Consider the following 21927-nt stretch of genomic DNA (forward strand, 5'->3'; position numbering starts at 1 on the left):
TGCATTTGTTAAAGGGTTTTATTTAATATTCAAAAGTTAAATCACAATACATAATTTTGATCACAATACACAAACGTTGTGCAGTATGACAAAAATATGTTTCAAAGGCAAAAACAAACAAAACAAAACCGAACCATCATCTTCGAACAAGCTGTACACAATTGGAACATATTTGGAAGCAGAAACTGAGTCCACATGTCCATTTCAAAGTTTACTGCGTAACGACATACATGCTACAAAACAGCTCAGTGTCACTTGTCTGCTTCCATGTACGCCAATCCTACTTGGTTAACAAAAACAGTAAATAACATGGAAGATGTAAGCAAATTAAAACCGCATTGGCACTCTCTGCTCCAGAAAATCATTTGACAACATTTAAAAACATAACACATCTATAAGAATAAATAAAAAAAAAGGACGTTACATATTTCCTTACTTCCTTTCTTATCCGTTCAATGAAAAATAATGAAAAGAAAATTGTTGCCAAGTACATTTAACTGGCTCCAAAAACAATGTGGATGTGTACCATGGCAACACTGTTCATCACCACCGACGTATGCACCATGTTCCCAGCCTGCCGCTGGGTTTGACCCTGACATACAGGAGGTATTGTTCATGCGTCTGGCTCGAAACTGAAGAAATCCAGCACTCCGTATCTTCAATCGTCTCAATTAACGTTCAACATTCCTCCCCTCCACCCCAAAATACAGACAAAAATTCCGTCCGAATATCTTTTCAAGATCTCCGGTCTCCGATTGGCCACCGTTTACTGCTAGAGAGTTTGTGATTGGACGGGGCGGCGGGTCAGGCTAGCGTGTCCGGCTGCCGCACCGCCTCGTCCAGCTCGCTGATAAAGTGCTTGAGGTCCTCCAGGCACCGCTCCCGGATCTCCCCCAGGTTCTCCCGGAGCGGGACCTGCAGCTGCTTTTCCAAGTTGGGGTCCTTGGCCACAAGCATCTTCACCACCATGCCGAAGGTCTCGCAGTCCTGCCGGTACACCTGGAGGGGACAGGGCAGGGGGGAAGAGGAGATGATGAGGCAGGCTGAGTGCATCCCCTGTGGGTAGTGCTACGGTCACGGGTCCAATGTCTAGACGTTGTACGTCCTGGCACGTAATGTACACACTTATTGTATGTCATATTTAGTTATAGTACTAAGTTATGCAGCATCGTATCCTGGCTATCTTTGTTGTGTACGGGGAATGGGTTAACCTAGCGGTTGTTCGTGCTTGGCACTTGGTTCTATGAACTTCCTTACTGCACAGACAGCAATATATTTTTATCACTGATATAAGTAAGTCAATTTGGTTAAAGCGTCTGCTAAATGCCCTAAACGTAAATGTAGACGTATAGTTACGTAATTTAATCATTCAGCAGGATTTGTTATCCAAAGTGTCTTGTAAGCCTGTCTCGATGACAAAATAATTGGAAGTAGTCAGTAAATGGGTCAAGTTTTGGTTTGGTTTGTTACAACCACTTAAGGGACAGAAATAAGGAAGGGAGAGGTGATGAAATGTTGGTTTGGGAGCTGCCATTTCACAAGGCCACCAACGCCTCGTAATAAAACAGAAAACCGTCAAGTAAAAAATACCCACGGTGTATCCAACTCACACGTTTCTTTTCTAATATAAGACAGATTTCTTTCCTTTGTCCAGAAGTACTTCTGGACAAAGTACTACAGATGGGAGACCACAGGGTTCATTATGTATTTCTCAGGACTTCACAGTACGGCGGCGAGAAAAATTGCAAATACTATTGCGGTTTCCAATTTTAAAGTGAGACCGTAAAACTTGCAGCCAGTGATTAAAGAAGGATTCCCAGAATAGAAAAAGCTATATATTCATAATATATTCTTCTTTGAAACACTACACTTTCTTGTGAGATTAACTCTGCTCAGGAACTACTGGTTTACTAAATCAAACGACCAGCATCTGCTCAAGCAAAGCTAGCCAGTGGACCAGTTGAAATGTAGATTTTGTTAATGAACATCTAATTAGGTACAAGAAACCGCTGCTTTCGAAGCTTGAATAACAGAACAAATCCCAGCAAAATAATATAATATTACGGCTCGAAAGGAGCAGTGAACGCCTGATGCATGGCGCTGTAGACCAAAAAAAAAAAATCATAAACGAAAACTGTCAATTATTTCAGTCAAATTACCCAAGGGGAGAAAGCAAATAAAAGAAACAATGCTGTGTCTGCATTTATGGTCCTTGATTGCACAACACAATTGCTCCACTTTCCTCCAGAAAGCACAAAACTCACTCATTCCAGCCTGCTCAGCACCGACTAATGGACTCTTCCATGTCCTCCTATTTCTTGTGGTTGTTCTGTCTCTTCACGACTCTGGACAACTGTCTCGCCCTTTTGTCTGCCGCTCGCTTCCCTGCGACTCCCCCACTTTGTCCTGGTTCTTATTCTTGCCTCGTCTGTTTTTCCCTTCTATTATTTCTCCCTTCTTTCCACCCTGGCTTCTCGTTTCTCCCGTGATCAGAAGCGAAGCGTCCCCATGTTATTTCTACTGATTACGTCGGGTATCGAGACCAGAGAGGAGAGGCGACTGCTTCGCTACGGTACGGAGGGCAAAGAGCAAAGGGTTCCGGGGCGAACACAGAGGCCCGTACATCAATGTGTGCGATCGGATGTAGGCATCATGAGAACCCTGCATGCATTAGCACACGTAACCAGGGATGTTTGTGGGGACTTTGGCGCCAGGGATAAAGGCAGAGTCCCCGTTCAGTAAGGGAAGGAATTAAATCTGTGTGATAGCCTGGATGCATCATGAGAACCCGCAAGCAGTAGCACACGTAACCAGGGATGATTGTGGGGACTTTGGGGCGAGGGGTAAAGGCAGCGTCCCCGTTCAGTGAGGAAAAAGGATGTGTGTGTGTGTGTGTGATGGGCTGCAGGCATTATGAGGACCTGCATGCGTCTGCACACATGACGTGGGTTATTTCTGGGGATCTTTCCCCGGATATTAACGATGACTACTGTGCTTGGGGGACAGGGAGGGGCGGTGGGGGCGGACTCCCTCATGGGCATATTTATAGATGGTTCGTTAGCTACCGAACAGACCATCTGTATGGCGGGGAATGTGCTTTAAAGCAGAATGTTTCCTGGAGCCCTGCGTCATTATAAAACCTCTGCTTCCGTTTTTATTTTTGAATGGATCTACGAAAAAAAGGATTCAAAGGTTTCAGTATCTACATCTGAACCTTGTGGCGAAAGTGAGGAAAACGATTTTGTCCATCTCTGGGGGGCAATCACATTAGCTTAACACAAGTGCCTAGTGGTCATTTGCACACTGACCAGAGATCGCTTTATATTCTCTGTCCTGTGGTGCAATGATTCAACACTTGTCCTAAGTGGAGGAAACAAAGAAACAACACAAACAAGACTATGATGGTGCAACAGTGACAGGAAGTATTCCAGAGGGGAAACCTGACTTGCAGTCTGGCCCTTTCTGTATCTCTGAAGTACAGGCACATTCCTTGGAAGCATGCAAGGGCCAAACTGATTTCACGAGTTGTTACAGAAACTTAATGTCTTGGTTTGAACCATATGTCCATTGGTCAAATAGTTACATAGGTCAAATGGTCCATACATGAATGTCCATGAATGCATCAAAACATAAAACAATTATGAATGTAATGATGCATCAATACATGAATGTATTGATGTATTAATACATGAATCAATCATGAATGTATTGATCAATACATTAATGTAATGATGCATCAATACATGAATGTATTGATGTATTAATACATGAATCAATCATGAATGTATTGATCAATACATTAATGTAATGATGCATCAATACATGAATGTATTGATGTATTAATACATGAATCAATCATGAATGTATTGATCAATACATTAATGTAATGATGCATCAATACATGAATGTATTGATGTATTAATACATGAATCAATCATGAATGTATTGATCAATACATTAATGTAATGATGCATCAATACATGAATGTATTGATGTATTAATACATGAATCAATCATGAATGTATTGATCAATACATTAATGTAATGATGCATCAATACATGAATGTATTGATGTATTAATACATGAATCAATCATGAATGTATTGATCAATACATTAATGTAATAATGCATCAATACATGAATGTATTGATGTATTAATACATGAATCAATCATGAATGTATTGCACCCATTTGAATGATTTAATTCCAAACGCTTTATTCGAGTAGCCGCCCGTTAATGTCCTAAAACCAAAGAAGAAAACTATTTGGGGCTTTACCCTATTAGAGTAGCCCTTGGTTGATTGCTGCAAGCCTAGTTTTGACAACCGTTCTCGAGGAAGTATCCAATCACACTTCTCTAAACGAAAAAGGCAGGCGGAAAGAGGCTTGCAGATAACAATGTGCTGAAGTAGTACTTCCTGTATCCAAACACATTTCCTGAAACCCCTCCCTTGTTATCCAATCAGGAAGGAAGCAAACCGGGCACCTGGGTGGGGGGGCCTTCCTGATTGGTTCTAAGGAGACATCGGGTTGGTTGTAGAATAGATAATTTCAATCCGTTTAAGGTAAAAAATTGATCCAAATATCAATTGTCCAATTCTTGGTCCCTTTTGCAAGTACTCGATAGTGGATTAGTGGATATTAAGCCAAATACGCCAAATTGTTGAAATACTGCTTTAAACCAATGTGTTGAAAGAGAATGAAGCCACGTTTGCATGAGTACAGTTTAGATTCACCAATGTATCCAATAAGCAGATTTAGCTGTGTCTGCATAAAATGTTCCAACGCCATTCGATTGCCAAAGAGAGACTGTGAGGGGAAAATCCGTCGGGTAATCAGTCAATTCTAAACTAATTTGTCAAATCTTCCACCCTGCTCTTCGCAGTGTTATTCCTAGACCTGCATGGGAATCTCCATGTTATGAGTGGAAGGTGAAAGAGTCTATGACCGCCTGGCCAACAGGTCTCTGGAAGAGCGAGAGCGAGACAGAGCGAGAGAGAGAGTGTGGGAGGGGGGGGGGGGTTAACCCCGCCAGCGTTGGAACCTGCTAGAGACATCAGTGAGCTTAAATCAAGCTCGCTTCCCTTTAACTCCTTATAACCCTTAAGCAATCGCGTTGGTCGTGTCCATGACAACAACAATATTTAGCCACGGCCCGACCGGCGCGGAATCCCCCTTTGTATCACGGGCTATAACCCAGCCGACGATAAAGCACAGAGCTCGTATCCTTTGGTGCCTCTCGCTGTCCCGTCGACCGAGGCGGGGCGGCCGCCAAAGTCAACGCTGTGACGGCGAGGGCGAAGGAGATGTGGTCGAGTTTCAGCAGACCCTGTTTCACTTAGCTACGTAAACACGCCCCCGTTCCGACGCGGGGACCTGTCGGGGTTTGGGTCGATGAAACGCTCCGCTCTTTGTTTGACAGGAGTGGCAACCCTGTTTTCTTTCCAGAATGGACGCTGGCGTTTAACTCGGCGTTACTGTGCGTATAGAATAGATGGCTGGACCAGATTGAGGGCCTGAAAGGTAAAATATGTGTCAGACCTAATCCAGGCGACTAAAGACTAGGGACAAACCAAGACAGAACCGGTCATACGGCAGCTAGTTGGGGTGTGTCCGACACAAGAAGAAATACCATGTCTTTCTTCGTGATGCTTGTTAGAAGAAGGAAAGGTAGTGGAAAATAGTCGCTTTTCTAACAAGTGGCCACAGAAAGCGCTTTACAATATGGCCTAGCATTCACCCATTCATACACACATTCACACACCGACAGCGGAGTCAAACATGCAAGGCGACAGCCAGATCGTCGGGAGCAGTTAGGGTTCGGCGTGTTGCTAAGGGACACCTCGACACTATCGAACTAGAAACCATCTGGTTACCAGCAAACCCACTCTACCTCCTGAGCCACATTCCGCCCGTCTGTAAGAGCTAGTATGTCCCAGGTGGTATTAATGGAGGAAGTGTGACTAGGTGACTTATACTATACATATTGTGGGAGGCTCAAAGTAGAGAAAGACGGCTAAACAATCGAGTCTTTCATGAGGGAAAGCCGTGTAGATCAGGTCAGTGTAGCCATGCTCAAGAGCAACAACCACCCTTACAAGGGAACATATATCAAATCCTCCCTGCGTTACAATGCACTTTTCCAGGAACCTTATTTTCACAGACACTTGGTTCCACTACAGAAGCTGTAATCCTCCTGTAAGCAAGCCCTGTTCCGCTAATCCTGCATATCCTCGGATAGAACACAGGACCGCATCCAGGGGCCGGGGCGAAGTGCTCCCAAGTGTTCCCGTATGAGGAACCCTCTCCCTGGCTTCTACCCCCTGATCACGGCCAAATAGAAAACAGCCGTGGTTGTAAACTCTACTGCAGTTGCCGGGACGCCTCCTTTCACATGCTGTGCACCATTTACAAGGATTGAACATAATGCCCTCGTAAATAACCCAAAAAATAAAAAAAAGGTCAGAAAACGTCCCGCGTAATCAAGTCCACACACACGAGGGGGGAGGAGGGGGAGGTGGGGGAGGTGGGGGGGGGGACAGTAAAGGAGAAGGGAACGGTTATACGGCCGGGGTAGGGGTAAGGAAGCAGCGGGCTGCGGTGTCAGCGGGGCAGCATGTCCTAATAGTTTAAACGGGCTCTGAGAAGCTGCTTGTGAAGGCTGCTACACACTGGCCCAACCGTTGGCCATCTGAAACTTTCGGGGAGACTCTTGACGAGTTCGGGAACAAATCTGTTCTGTGTTGGAAGCCGCGTTGGAAGCTTTTAGAACCGCGAGGAAGGTGTCTGGTCCGATTCAACATGTAAGGTCTGAGAGCGTTGGCGTCTGAGGATCGGAGCCTCTGATTGGTTGTGTGCCAGCGAGGTGTGTGGGAGGGGCGGACTAGCGCCACCCGATGTTAAGGAGACTTATTGCATCTCGCGCAGAATCTACACGCAACGGTGTAGTTGGCAGTAGTCTTTGCGGTGTGCTTGAATGCAACCTTTCTGCCGAAAGGGTCAGACGAGAGGCGACGGAGTGGTCGGATGAAGGCAGTTGGCCGTTGGTTTGAGTCTGGGCTGTGTGTGGGGCTCCTTTAGGCTCTGTGGCGCAGCTCCACGAGAGGGGCCCTGTGGCGCACCAGCTCCGCGTGAGGGCCCCCCCCCCGTTGCGCACCTTCGCGTGAGGGCCCTGTGAGGGCCCCGCGGGGAAGCGCTGGGTTCACCGGGTCCGTCAAGGCAGCGGGGATCGCGGAGCGGGAATGGCGTTCATTAGGAGCGGAGGTGGAAGACTGTGGGAATCCTTAACCAGGAATCTTTTACACTACAGTACACAGACGAGCGCTCATTAACAAGATAGAAAATGTTTGCCAAATGTCCTCCATTAATGTGTTTATGGGTTTCACCATATGTGCGCGGTTACATCTGCACTCCGGCTGCCTCTGTTTATTGATAACCCGTGTATAGACATCCATCACCTCACATTCCTGCAGAGGCATTAGATATGAAGGACGTGCTGATCCGCATCCTGTCTTGAGTAATATGGAATCATGTGCCAGGCATAATTTGTCTCTCTTGTGGGTGTTTCCAAAATGCACAAGTGAAGCTGTGTGTGTGTGTGTGTGTGTGTGTGTGTGTGTGTGTGTGTGTGTGTGTGTGTGTGTGTGTGTGTGTGTGTGTGTGTGTGTGTGTGTGTGTGTGTGTGTGTGTGTGTGTGTGTGTGTGTGTGTGTGTGTGTGTGTGTGTGTGTGTGTGTTGCAAGAACCTATAGAGCCCTTTTTCCCGTAAAACAACAAGAGCCAGCAGGCACATGTTGGTAATCGCTGGGCTTTGAGCTCGTAAACTTTCTCATCCCGACCTGGCAGGTAACCAACAGTCATTTGTACGTCTTGCTCTTTTTAGGCATAAAAATAAACTATTTCTTCAGGGTGAAAAGGCATTTAACGCAGCTCCTCGCTGAGGCGATGACCCGACCGCTGTTCTCTGCCACGGGAGGGAATGTATTAATGAGTGGTTGTTGCGTGAGCTTCAGCCAGACGCTGTAATTCGTGTGAGAGAGACACACGACGTGAGGGGCAGGGCCTGCCAGGAATATGTGCTGAAGAAAGAGAAAATATATATAACGGTAGAATTGAGTTTGTGCGATCGCGAAAAAGGCTGCGTGCTACTTTACTTTATGACACGGCCTGGTTATGTTCCGACACGTTTGACACGCCAACACCGCGCCGAAATATAACGCTTCGGTATTACAGTCAGTTCTTAAAAGGTGATGTATTAGAACACCGGGTGTGAGTGTGGTTAGCCTCACAAAGCGATTTGAAAATCTGCCTCTGGTGACATCACAAATGGGCGTGTCCACCTAGATGTGTGACGGATAGATGTCAGTCCACAGTCCACTGGGTAGGCTGGTAGACTCACCTATCCAGCACGCCACCTATCTAGTCGGACACGCCCACTTGTGATATCAGAAGGGGTCGATTTTCCAAACGGCTTGTAATGGCTAATCACACGCACACCTGGTGGCATAATATGGGACCTTTTAAAAAGAGTGTAGAGCCTTTGAAGACTCCGGCTCAAATTGGAAAACACGATTTTCGAAAGTGGAACATAGGATGGAGGAGGCACCTTCTCGATGTCCAGCGCTTTGGCGGAGATGGCGTGGGCACGTCGCTCCTGGAAGTCTTCTGCGGCCTGCCCCTTGTGGATCTCCTCCAGAGGGGCCACGGGGGCCAACACCACCACGGGCTCCTCTCGCTCGGCCTCCACCGGGTGCACCTCCTCCTGGGGGTGGGGGGAGAAGAAGAAGACAGAGAGATTCAGTTTGAACACATAGAGGATAGGGGGGGAAGAGAGAGAGAGAGAGAGAGAGAGAGAGAGAGAGAGAGAGAGAGAGAGAGAGAGAGAGAGAGAGAGAGAGAGAGAGAGAGAGAGAGAGAGAGAGAGAGAGAGAGAGAGAGAGAGAGAGAGAGAGAGAGAGAGAGAGAGAGAGAGAGAGAGAGAGAGAGAAAAAACCTGGGCTCTTAAGAGACTCAGCTGGAACAAAAAGGTTGAGCAAACACATTGAGATGGATGTGCCAAGCGCTGATACAGCCAGCTGGCCTTCCCAACCACGTAAACCCTTTTGCTTGCACACCGAGATAAAAAGACCATAACAGAGTTCAAACCAAATCCCCTACATAAAAATGATTTGATTATGCGTATGAGTAAATGAGTAGATTACTTTATGAACAAGATATTAACATGGGCCGACTTTCAGCTAAAAATACATACGGCCCTCTCAAGGAGCCTATAGGAACGGACTAACCAGGGGGGAAAGGAGGCTCAGGAACGGACAATCACGGGGAGATGACGAACCGAGAGAGCGGGGAGAAAATGAGGCCAACTTGGAAGGCTGCTTGATTTTCTCCTGCTCGTTCCTCGGCCAAACTACGCAGACGTCGCCAGCGCAAAAGGGGGCTATGACGAGAGAAGAGGCCACGGTGAAGGCCGGGGAGGAAAAACGCTACGGGGAGAGAGAGAGAGAGAAAGAGGGCTACAGGAACTGCGCGGGCCAGCCTTGATTAAAGAGCCTTGCTCTACATGCACCGTGTGCGAGGGAGCGGACAGAGCCAGGATGTATCTCGGCCTTCTTATGCGGAGACGGGGAAAGAGGAGGTCACTGTGGCCCGAGTGTGGTCCGAGAGTCGAGGTAAATAGATATAGAGCTCCATGTAACAAAGGGTCGTCCCAATTATTTCTCCTGCTTTCCCCGTCCCCAGACCCCGAAGCTGTAATAGGAGGACATTGATTCTGGTCAGAGGGTCTTTGTGTGCATGGACGTGAGCCCATATATACACGGGTCATGTGTACGGATATTCTGTGTGATCGACTATCAGTGCTCAGTTTGTGTGTGAGTTTCGAGTCTTCCAGTCTTCGGGCATTGGTCATATTTTGTGTTTCAATGTTTATGAATGACAATTTCAGTATTCCAGTATAAACTGGAAATATTACAGTTTCTGAAAAGATGAAGTTGTGTGTATTTAAGACATCATTTGTATGCTTCCATTAACTACTTTAAGGATTTAACAAGTCTGCGGTTGAGAATCCATTCGGATGAAGTCATATGTTAGGGTTTAATTATTTGTTTTATTTAGCTTTTATTTCCATTAAAACTAGCACGGCTATCCAGATTTCTTAGGCATTTCTTAACCAATCCCGCTCTCTGAGTTCACTCGTTTGTATTTTAACATTTCTTCTTCGTATAAACACATTTAACCCTAATCAGACGTGGCATAGGAGCGACTTTAAAACGCCGATCGTAAAACGTTCCTACATGTCGGCCGAAATCAACAAGCCGGTCCAGAAAGCCCGGCAGCGATTGGAACAAGAAGGAGCAAAACAAACAGCGAAGGCAGAAACCTCCATGACAGGAGCACTTCTGGACCTCCAGCTAAATCAATTAGCAGGGGGGGGGGGGGGGGGCGGCGGCTTGTGGTGGAAGAGTCGCGCTAACCCCAATGCTGGTCCTGGTTGAGTGACACGCTGCATGTTGCGGGGAATTAAACCCTTTCTTGAGGCGAAGTTTGGGCAGGGGTAGTGAGTGGTGGTGGTGGTGGTGGGGGGTTAACCACTAGCCACTAGACCACCCTGTTCTTGTTCTCACGGGCACAGCCTTAAAACTGCTTTCCCCCCCTCCCCTGGCCCTCTGAATCCCCCCCAACTCCCCCGTCCCCCCCCCTTCCCGGTTACCTATCCACTCATTTGGGTCGAGAACTGGTCTGGCTCCAGGGTGAAGCCATGTTTGTAGAGTTTCCCCCAGCAGGGAGACAGGGGAAGGGGAAGGGAGGAGGAGGCCGCCGGGGGCCATTAGGGCAGCTTTTACTGGGGGCACGGCAGGGGCCTTTCATCTCCCCCAGGGTTATGGGTCTGTGCCCCCCGAGAGCAGAGAGCAACAATGTGGCACCGCGAGGCTACATCAAACACGGTAGTAGAAGAGTGGGAGCGCGCGCGCGTGCGTGTGTGTGTGTGTGTGTGCGCGCGTTCACTCGAGGAAAATACTTTCATCACAGCAGTTGTTGGGAGGGGATGCTGTGTGTGTGTGTGTGTGTGTGTGTGTGTGTGTGTGTGTGTGTGTGTGTGTGTGTGTGTGTGTGTGTGTGTGTGTGTGTGTGTGTGTGTGTGTGTGTGTGTGTGTGTGTGTGTGTGTGTGTGTGTGTGTGTGTTCGTGTTCGTGTTCTTGCATGCAAAGCTTGTGGTGGTTTGCTCAAGAAGACGGCTTGATGCCCTAATTAAGGAAGAAAATCTGTCAGTATATGTGTACTGGTGTACCCCTTTACTTAATGAATAAAACATATGTTTAAACTAGGAGTATCATGACCATGTCAGCAACTTCCACATCGATTTAGGATATGTGGAAGAAAATGACTGATGATGTCATGATTCACCAAGTTTTGCTTGTGCCAAAGAAACGGTTTCTTTGGCACAAACAGAACTTGGTGAATCATCAATCAATCAATTGATTCATTAGAACTGGTTTAACCAGTTTCCAAACAATTAGAGAAACCTCCCCAAATGATGTCAAAGGCTTCTACTGTGCTAGGAGAGGCCGTACCCCTTAGCTTTATGCTATGGCATTGTGTGGTGTTAGATGCATCGGTAAAGGCATGAGGTTTGCGTCCCCCCCAGTATGCCGCAACTGACGGCTCTTCTGACAGATTCAGGTTGTCAAGGGCAACCTGCGTGCGTGCGTGCGTGCGTCCCCCCCCCCCCCCCCCCCGGCCGAGACCGATCCCCTCAACTCCTAGACCGGTCGGCTGCTGAGACATTCGTCACACATCCGAGACATCTCACACACGTGTCTTCGAGGCCGAGAAACCGGCGAAAAACGAGCGCTGCGTGTCGAGCTCTCTGAAACACACCGACGGTGTGTTTCAGAGAGCTCGACACGCAGCGCTCGTTTTCCGCCGGCCTTGATTCCAGGCCGAGTGCGGTTAAGATCGTGTGATAGCGCTGTGACTCATGAGTTAATAAGTGGAACCACCTCCGCCCGACAACTGGGTGGCCCCTTATCAGACTGCCCCGTCTAACCCCCCCACACCCCCCCTCTCCTCGTGCTACCAATTCTGACCCTCGCTCGCTGGGGGTGACACTTTACCATCCGTGTTTGACGACCTGGAAATTAGTGACTGCAGCCCCGATCCAGAGCCGACACGTTTTGAAGTGTAAAGACAAGAATGACGATTTTATTTTTATTTATTTTTTACCCCGCCCTGAAAGACCTGCAACGACTCAGGGCGATAGCAGAGGGCCCCCCCGCCCCAGGTAAACAAGGGCCCCGGGCTCGGTGCCCCGGCTATCAAGGTCCACGTGAGGGCCACTTTAAAAGCCATTAACATACTTCAGAATGGGACCAAACATTTCAGGAGAGGTATGAGAAGGGAGAGGGCGAGAGAGAGAAAGAGGGGGGGGGATGATACTTAAGGGCTTCCAGATGCCCCGCCCCCCCCCCCCCCCCACCTCCACCCCCTTGGACAGTTATATAGAGGTCTAGTTCATGCTATAAATTAAATAAACATTTCTTTTCGAGACCCTGGTCGTTTTTTGGGGTGGGGGCAAGGACCTTGTAGAGAGGAGTGCTTTCCTAAAGTGGTGCATTGGAGGTCGTTATGGGAGCCTGGTGACCTGGAGTCCAATCGGTTGCGTTTTATGTTTTGACCGTTCATGAAGAATCGACCAATGCGTGACAGGTTTCTCGAGGGGGTAAAAAAAAAAGTGTGAACTAGTGTGTATTACAAACTAAAAATGTCACAAAAATATATAGTCCTATGTAAAATAAATAAATAAATACATGCAAAATAACACAGGGCCCACATAAATACAACATGAAAAGTTAAATGTACTGAGAAAGTATTTTTCATTGCTCGTATTTCTCAGGTAAATGTGTAGAGTAATGTGTCTGTGTGTACAGGTGGTTCCTCATGGATCTCTCCATGAACTCACCTTGATGGACGGTGTGCTCTGCGGAGAGACGTCTCTGGACAGGCCTGGGACTTTGTCTGAGAACAAGGGCGAGAGAGAGAGAGAGAGAGAGAGTGGGAGTACAGACACAGTGAGACCCAAGTCAAGGGGACTTAATCCTTCAGCAGATCACCTAAAATGACTTGATGAATTCAGACACATGTCGTCCAGGAGGAGCAAGGGGTAAAGCATCTTAGGAGGCCTAAGATGCCTACAGCTAAAGGCAGGCTGAACACGGTTCCATTCGTTTGGACGTTGGAAGACACTAGCCACGACACTAGCGTACCTCATGGGATATATGGGGGGGAGAGGAGGATGACTGGAAGCAGAGGGTAGAATTACTGTCAGTAAATCTGTGGACTCGGAAGACAGTATGTGGCTGTGCGTGTGTGCCTGTTTATGTGCGTGTGTGTGTGTGTGTGTGTGCATGTGTGTGTGCGTGCATGCGTGTGTGTGTGTGTGTGCGCGTGCTTGTGTGCGTTCGTGCTGTGCGGTAGTAAAGGGTGCCGATGCACTGTGTCAGCATCCGGACGTGTACCTGAGAAGGCACATCTGGAACGTTCTAGAAACAGATGGTTGGCAATCAGGCTTCAGCCTCCAACAGACAGTTTGCCGTTCACCCGGGGCTGGGGGTGGGGGGTGAGTAAGAAACGCTAAAACGCACAGGCCAGCGCCCAGTCTATGATGACCGCCGCACATTTCCACTTTAACGACCATGACCTCATCCCGCTCTGTCTCTGCCTGTGTGCCCTCGTACCGAGTCTCTACGCCTTCCCTCACGGCGCGACAGACATTTTGAAATGCTTTTCGAGAGACGGGCCGTGCCACCCAAGGTTCCCCTCCGTGGCCAATCGGCCGTGTCTGTGACCGAAGGAGGGAATTCTGGGTAGTTTTGTAGCGTGGAGAAAAAATAACAACGTCCCACTGTGGCGACTGCTTTGCTTTAGGAATATCACACTCTCTCTCTCTCTCACACACACTCACACACACACACACACACACACACACACACACACACACACACACACACACACACACACACACACACACACACACACACACACACACACACACACACACACACACACACACACACACACACACGTAGTGTGCCGACGACATTAGCAACGGCTCGCTCTTACTCCCGTCTAGGTTTCTCGATTACCATACCCATAATTAGCTGCATAAACCCTTGACATGCCAGTCCGATATCAACACACCAACCCGATACAGCATAGTTGTATTTCTTGAACCGAGTAAACAGCGATATAATCCTTTGTAGAACGCTTCCACCATCAATGAAACTATGGCCAGTGTGCCACAGTGTGAAAATAAACTATGACCTCTTCAACTGCAAGGGGAATCCGCCGGCCGCGATGGCGGCTACATGTCAAAACTCGTCGGGGCCCTTTCGAGCATGTGACCGGCCTCATAAAAGCAGCAGTAACTTCAGAAGCCGACCGGTTAGTGGCGTTGTGAAGTCTACCAGGCCAAAGCCACAAATTACCGTCTGGGAAAGGGCGGTAAGGTCTTTAACCTTGTCCACGGTCCGGCCCTTGCTCCCGAACCGTGCCTAACCGAGAATCTTGTTTCGGAGAACAACTTCTGGTCTAGCCTCTGGTTTGGGTGACCGAAACCACAGCAGTCAAGAGTGTAAATCATAGCGGAGGCCGGAGCCTGCTTTGGTTCCCAGCACGTGCGTTTGTTTTCATTCGTGATTGACCTGTTGGGGTTGGTTCTCTAGGACATAAATCATGGCTATATGGATTTGTTAAGAGTGGATTTATCTTTAAAAAGGGAACACTAAAGCATTTAATTGTCTGACATTTTGACCATGTTGGCTAATCTCACTTCTAGTCACTGAAATCCACTGAGACTACATAATAACAGAATAACAATATCAGCCCTTCATGCATCCATACGTATCATTTAGTTGATAGATATTTTTATCAAGAGATACAGGTGATCATGGAGTAGGTAGGGGTTAGGGTATCTAGCTTAAGGATGTCCACAGGTAGGTTGTGGACATTTGGGATCTAACCCGGTTCCTTCAGTCCTTGACTCGAACACCCCAGCCACTACATGATGCTGCTGCCTTCATTTAAATGAAGTGAGATGTTAAATAAGGGTTAAACATGTGACACTAGGCAGAAACTGAATGGAATAATATGGAGACTTGGGTTGGGGTAGGGGCGCTTGAACTAGCTAGTTTAGACACAGGATAATGGAACCACTATGCTGACCACTATATGAGTATTTTTAACAATCCAAAGCCCATTATGTAGACCGGGATGCTTATGCTGTGCCCACAAAACCGAAATATGTTTTCATTTATCTTGACTACAACATTTTTTTCTACAAACAGCCACTAATATGGACATTAACGGATGAACAACTTAAAAGTGTTTTCTTTTTCTGCTGAGTCACCCAGACAGAACTCACTTGGAAAAACTGGCAACAACCAAATATTAGTAAGAGGATTGGGGCATAAAACATAAACAAAATCGATAAAAGTCCAGTTAAAAGCCACAACGGAGCCGTTGAGACAGATTACAACCAGGGAGGAAAATAAGTCTGCAGCCACAGCGTGACACCACCACTCTGGTGTTCCCTCGGCTTGATGGAAAGCGATCCAGACAGTCAATTACAGAGCTTCAATGCACTTCTCCCAGCTCTGAGAAAATTCCCTGATACGGCTCCAGACCTAGACGATTTTCGTCTTATGGCGTTGGTGTGTAAAATACCGTTTTCTGGGACTACGGAGCCAGTGATAGGAGCACAGCCCTCACCACTGAAAATGACTCGGTGGTGAGTGGATGGAGGAAATATTACTATTTAATGACTGATTGGCAGCGATATGCGGAATGCCTTTACAACTAAAGACACGACAGAATATGGAGCCGTATTCACAGTTGTTTTGGAAATGACCGAAATGTAGACAGTTGCTTACTTCGAGAGTATTAACTAGTGGTAGACGTAAATAGGTGGAATCTTAAACCCTTTTTGGGTTTTCCAGTCTTTTTGAAAAGCCTGGAAATTACATTAATGTATTCGTTTTTTTTGCAATCTAGTAATTATATATATAAAAAAAGAACATCTAAAATATAATATACCACGCTCAATGAGGACATTTTAAATCAAGAAGGACATCCAAATCCCTCCAGCGTTTATTATCTACTCCCTTAGAATGGATTAAAAGAAGGAACTGCATGGAAGACAGAAGGACAGTGGGTGATGGCAGGGAGACTCAAATTACAGTGTGCGGTACGGACCTAAACCGTCGTGGCCGCTGTGGAGGGGAAAGTGCGCCCCCCAGAGGTGATCGACTGCATGTCCCTCAGGGGCGTCCACAGCTGCAGAGCCAGAAAATCATAGAAGCAATCAGGCAAATCATTGACAAACATCATTCAAATGCATTCCCTGGTCGTTCATCGGGTTAACTTTCCACAACTGCTACGAAACTGAAAAATAGACACAAAATAAAATCGACATATAATACTTTTGTAATGGAAATGGTCATAGTAATGAGGAACAGCATGGGACAGCTACAATGCAGGTGTTGCATCAAATAGACCGACAGAAAATCCCCCCGCAGTGCATCATGGGAAGGGGGGGGGGCCGGCTCACCTTTGCCCTGCTGGGGGGTGAAGGGCAGGGCCTTGGCCCGCTCCGGGGAGTAGCTGCGGCTGCTGACGCTGGAGCCCGAGCGGCTGTGAGGGGAACGGGGCAGCTCGGTTCGGCGTGGCGGGGAGCGCTCGCGGATGGGCGGGAAGGGGGCCGCCTTCCTCCTGTAGGACTCCCTGTCCTCAGCGCTGGGAACGCAGGGGGGAGGGGGGGGGGAGGGGGAGAGGGGGAGGCAAGGAAGTGAGAGGCAAAGAAAGAAAGAAAGAAACAGAGATATAGAGTTAGAGACAGACAGACAGAGAGAGACAGACAGAGACAGAGAGAGAGACAGATATAGAGAGAGACAGACATAGAGACAGACAGAGACAGAGACAGACAGAGAGAGACAGAGAGAGACAGACAGAGACAGACAGAGAGACAGAGACAGACAGAGACAGACAGAGACAGACATAGAGACAGACATAGAGAGACAGAGACAGAGACAGAGAGAGACGGAGACAGATATAGAGAGAGACAGAGACAGCCATAGCATCTCATCGCATGAATCATCGCATTTTCTTTCTCTGCAGCAGCGGAATTTAACCTACGTATCAGTCCACCGCTGCCATAGCCTACTACCAGGAATATAACACTGCTGCTGAGACACACCGAGCCCTTCAAAATGCAATGCAATGCAAGGTTGGTTTTATTTCTTACATTATTCTATCAACACAGACATTTACAACTATTACTGGCGTTATTATAGTTGAGTTGCCTCGGGTGTACTGTGGAGTGGGGAAGACTGTTTTATTAGCAGGCTAGTATTGCCCGTTGCCGTGCGCTGGCCTAGCACAAGCGAACTCTGCAACTAGAAGGACTGAATGAAATGTGTTGGAAACTGTCTCCAATGATGAAGAACACCCAGGCTACCTTGGGAATCAGGCCCTATGTCCACAATTGCGAACTACCCCTTTAAGGGTGCCTTGCTCAAGGATTCGTGCAGGTCTCGTTGGAGGTATAACCCAGGACCTTTCGGCAGGATAGCCACTCCACTGAGGGAACAACCAGTAGCAAAAGGACCGCTGGACCTCATCAAACCTGGTCCCCCCTACAAGACCAGCTAGCTCAGACTAGCGGCTTGGGCCAGCGAGCCGCACCCAAACCGGGCTCCAGATTTGACTTCAAGCGGCCTCTCTCCTCTGCGTCCCTCACCCCCCCCGACCTACCTTCTGTCCAGGCTGAGGATGGCCTGCATCAGGGAGTCGTCCCCGCTCTCTGGGAGGCTCCTGACCGCCGGATACATGCCCGGCTGGGTGCGCACCGGGTGGGGGGGCGGGGCTCGCATGCTGGCAGGGCTGGAGCCATAAACATACGTGTCAGTATCGGGGGGGGGGGGGGGGGAGACACACACACACACACACACACACACACACACACACACACACACACACACACACACACACACACACACACACACACACACACACACACACACACACACACACACACACACACACACACACACACACACACACGATATGCCTCTTTTAGGGAGAGAGCTTCAAAGAACTGTGGTTGCACGGGAGAAGGGCCAGATTCCCAAGAAATGACAACGTTCAGCAGACAGATTTAATCCAAGACAAAATTTGTAATCTTATTCGGCCCTTTCATCTCATTAGATAAAGGCACAGATTCACGAGCGGGGGAGGGGTTGGGCCATCTCGCTCAGAGATGCCTTCGCTCAGATGGCCTGCAGGCGTTGTTGTTCAAACACAGAACCGGGGGATTCAAACATCCTGCCCACTACATAATCCCGCCTAGCGAGGCCATCGTGTTCCCCTACTGACTCACTGCATGATGTGCATTGCATGCAGACGAGATGCCGATGCATCCCTGTGCAGAGATCAAGACGCACAAGCTGAACCATGAAGCTTAAGTCCTGTAGAGCAGTGCTTCCCAACCTGGGGGGGGCGCCAGAGAGCCAAGGGAGGGGGGGAGTGAAGCCTCTGATGGCTAGAGGCAAATTGACGTCCGAGGAGTGCCGCACTTTCAGAATGTAGCAAATGCAGCAGCAGTGTGCCCGTGCCTGCCTTTATAACAGCTCATCCGAGCTTGAAAGAACTATTTTAGATCACACGGACCCCGCGATTGAAAATAGACCTGCAGCTAAGTCATTCCCCCCCGTTGTTACCATGACGACCTCGGACAAACAAACCAGACTCGATAGCAAAAACATATGGAAAAAATGTCAGCTGACAGTATATCAAAGCAGGTTTTGGAGAGGTTTTGCGCGAAAAAGGATTTAATTTTGCGTATTCCATCAGAAGTGAATTAGGGAGGCCCTGGAGAAAAAAGGCTGGGAACCACTGCTGTAGAGCAACGATGAAACCCATTCACCTCACGGTTATTTAAAAGTGGTGATTGTGCTCCACACTGAACCCCACACCCCCTGGTGTCGGGGAACTTCACATCCTCCCATCCTAGGTTTTTCCCATCCTAGGTTTTTCCCATCCTAGGTTTTTCCCATCCTAGGTTTTTCCCTCCAAAACATCCGTGGGTGGATTTCAGTCACGGGCGGAAAGGTTTTTATCTTTTTTAAGAAACCTAAAGTGATATTGAACCTGACTCTGTGTTTGGAACAAAAAGCAAAAGCAGCCCAGGGAACGTAACAAAGAGCAGTGTTCAGATAAGAGGGCGAGGAGAGAGCCTAATATGGTGTCGACCCGGCACCAGCATGTGGTGTAAACACACAAGGTGGAACGGGTCCAGCGGGCCCAGATAATGGTCCAGGAATGTGAACACGACTGTTTCCGTTCCTGCGCTTCGTCAAGGATCCCGACGCCAGAATCCAACATCAACACTGGCCCCGATGACTCAACCCGTCCCAAGTATTATATTATTTTATGTTCTTTTTACATTACAATGACTGTTGCAAAAAATGTAAGTGTCACATATTAACATTTATACTATTTTATTGTGTATGTGCATACGTCTTCCATATATTTTTTAAGTATTGTATTAGATCCAAGTCTTTTATTCGATGCGTGTCTTTTTTCATACATGTTAGTTTGAGTCTGGCAGGTGGGCAGCTTGCATACGCTCACTTGTTTCTGACAAACCAAATCACAGCCATGGGAGCTGGTTCGTAACCAGCTCAAAGCAGTTTGGAACAGACTGGGCGTCAATGGATCGCCAACTGCCCAATTACGGAACGTGGCTACACCACGAGAAGGGGGGCGGTTGAGCCGCACGGAAATACTGGCTGATTGTAATCTGGACCTAGAAAGGGCCATCAATTAAACTATAAAAAACCCGGCCAAATCATTTAAAGTTGAAACATAAAGCTGCGCTGAAATAGCAGCATAATTGAGTTACTGAGTATCTGGTGATCTTCATAACAAGAAGAAACGTTGTACAAATGATCGAGTAAATTTGAAAACCCCTTCAACTGCTCTAACGGGTCATAGCGGGAAAGCCATCTCGGCGGGTACATTCTCTGGAGGGTGCGTTTGAGCTACGGCAGCCACCTCCGTGATCTACGCCCGCGGTTTGGAGACCCACGAGGGAGCCGGCCGGAGGCCAGCGGACCGGCGCAGAAGTATAATTCACCGCTCAGCCGCAGCCAGCCCGGGTCTCCGGGAGCCGGTCTGAGACACAGCCTTGAATGGAGCACTGCGAAGGGGTGAAGGAATGAGGCGGAGGCAGGGCCGACACAGGTTGGACCACACGTCCGTGATTTATGATGTACTGTACTATACAAATAAACCTTTCACACTAGGTTATTGAAGAATGGAGGCGTGCCCCCCCCCCCCCTGATCCCTAGGCCAAACCGCGCCATCCCTATGGGATAGAGCAGAGGCAGGGCCCACCGAACTCTGGTTCATAGCACAGGCCGGACTGTGTTGTGGTACGGCGATGGGGTTTATATTCCATCATGAAAAAAACTATTCATATCTATTGTAAATATTTTTGTCTCTAATGCCAACCAAGTACCCAAATAGCTCAAAAAGGGGATTATATTTGGTTTGAAAGGCAAGCAGCAGGTAAGCAACAAGGACAATGTAAACAAAAGACATGGAAAAAATCCGACAAATTAATATACCTGCACTTTTTTATAGTTCACTCACGCAACTAAAAGTCCTCCAATGGGCCTTACTTCACAGTTATAAACTGAACATAATGGGGGAAGAAACAAATATACAGGGGCAAGGGTTCTCTTCAGCCAGGGCCAATCGCTGGGTCAAACACAGATTTGAACCAGCAAGTCTTACCCAAACTCGGACGTGCGCGGTGGATGGGGGTCTTCCCGGGGTACTCTGTATGGGTATTCCTCCTGACAAACAATAAAGCACACATAACATACACACGGTTATGGTGAGAACGACACCAGGAGAGAATAAAAAAACAAAACAAAAAAAACAACATATTCCGGCTTGTTTTCTTTAAACAACCATTACATCACCAAGTGCAAAACGGAGGTGGGTGTAATGTTTCGTCGTCCTCCAATTACCCGCCTCGTACAGCAAATCTAATCCTTTGGGATCAATAATACACATCCCGGACGCGTTAAGTGCTGCCTTAATACCCCCGCTTACGTGGATGCAAAAACATTCACACTCCTAAAAGTCTACACGTGTACGAGTATAAGGTTTCCATAAAATACAGCTCTTCATCCCTATGGATTTGAATCACTGATCTTAACTAGAATGTGCGCAGATTGAACACTAGGGGGCGGCATAGACCAGCGCTCCACTATAGATGTTGGACACCATTATTGTATCACCATTAAATACAGAGAATGCTTCTTCCTAGTTTTCCCAATCTTATGTCTATATTTTAGTGAGAGTTACCTCTATGTACATTGCGTCCCTAACCTGGGATACAGACATATCTGCAAGCTCAATGTTTTATTTACTCTGGCGGATGCAACTGGCAGCCCACTCCTTCCTTTCAGACATATTTTCCAGCCTGCTTGGGCAAAACACAACTGTTTACCTATTGTACCTTTTCGTACACAGCCATGATGGCTCCCACGGATGTGAAACACGACAGTATTGAACAAACTGGCCGGTGTATTTTCTCTAAAAGACGAACAAACAGCTGCTTTTAAAGCTGTCGTTGATAAGGAAAGATGTGTTTGCCGTACTTCCGACATGATTTGGTTAAATCTAACGTTTCCCTGCTCTGATAAGACTTCCTTCCAACGGCGTCCAGAGGACTTTTGGTCCATGCTCGTTGGCAATACCCCTTGTAAAACGAAAATGAACTGAGAGGCCTGTTTACATTTGCATTTACATTTTGGCACTTTAGCATACGCTTAACCAAAGTTCCTTACATAGGTAAATTTG

At 47.7% G+C, this 21927-nt stretch overlaps 1 protein-coding gene across 2 annotated transcripts in view; it reads right to left on the reverse strand.

Annotated features, from left to right (window-relative positions):
* The window catches only part of pphln1 (periphilin 1), a 25312-nt gene continuing 3385 nt past the window's right edge, over positions 1 to 21927 (reverse strand). For both annotated transcript variants that reach the window (XM_060037981.1, XM_060037982.1), the window contains exons 5-11: positions 20851 to 20912; positions 17806 to 17934; positions 16604 to 16788; positions 16249 to 16329; positions 12959 to 13014; positions 8606 to 8761; positions 1 to 999 (exon numbers count right to left, since the gene is read on the reverse strand). In XM_060037981.1, coding sequence (XP_059893964.1) covers positions 805 to 999; positions 8606 to 8761; positions 12959 to 13014; positions 16249 to 16329; positions 16604 to 16788; positions 17806 to 17934; positions 20851 to 20912 — 864 coding nt within the window. In that variant the 3' untranslated portion in view covers positions 1 to 804. The remainder of the gene's footprint in view (positions 1000 to 8605; positions 8762 to 12958; positions 13015 to 16248; positions 16330 to 16603; positions 16789 to 17805; positions 17935 to 20850; positions 20913 to 21927) is intronic.

The sequence above is a fragment of the Gadus macrocephalus genome, chromosome 19 (genome assembly GCF_031168955.1).
Source record: "Gadus macrocephalus chromosome 19, ASM3116895v1".
NCBI classification, from domain to species: Eukaryota; Metazoa; Chordata; class Actinopteri; order Gadiformes; family Gadidae; genus Gadus; species Gadus macrocephalus.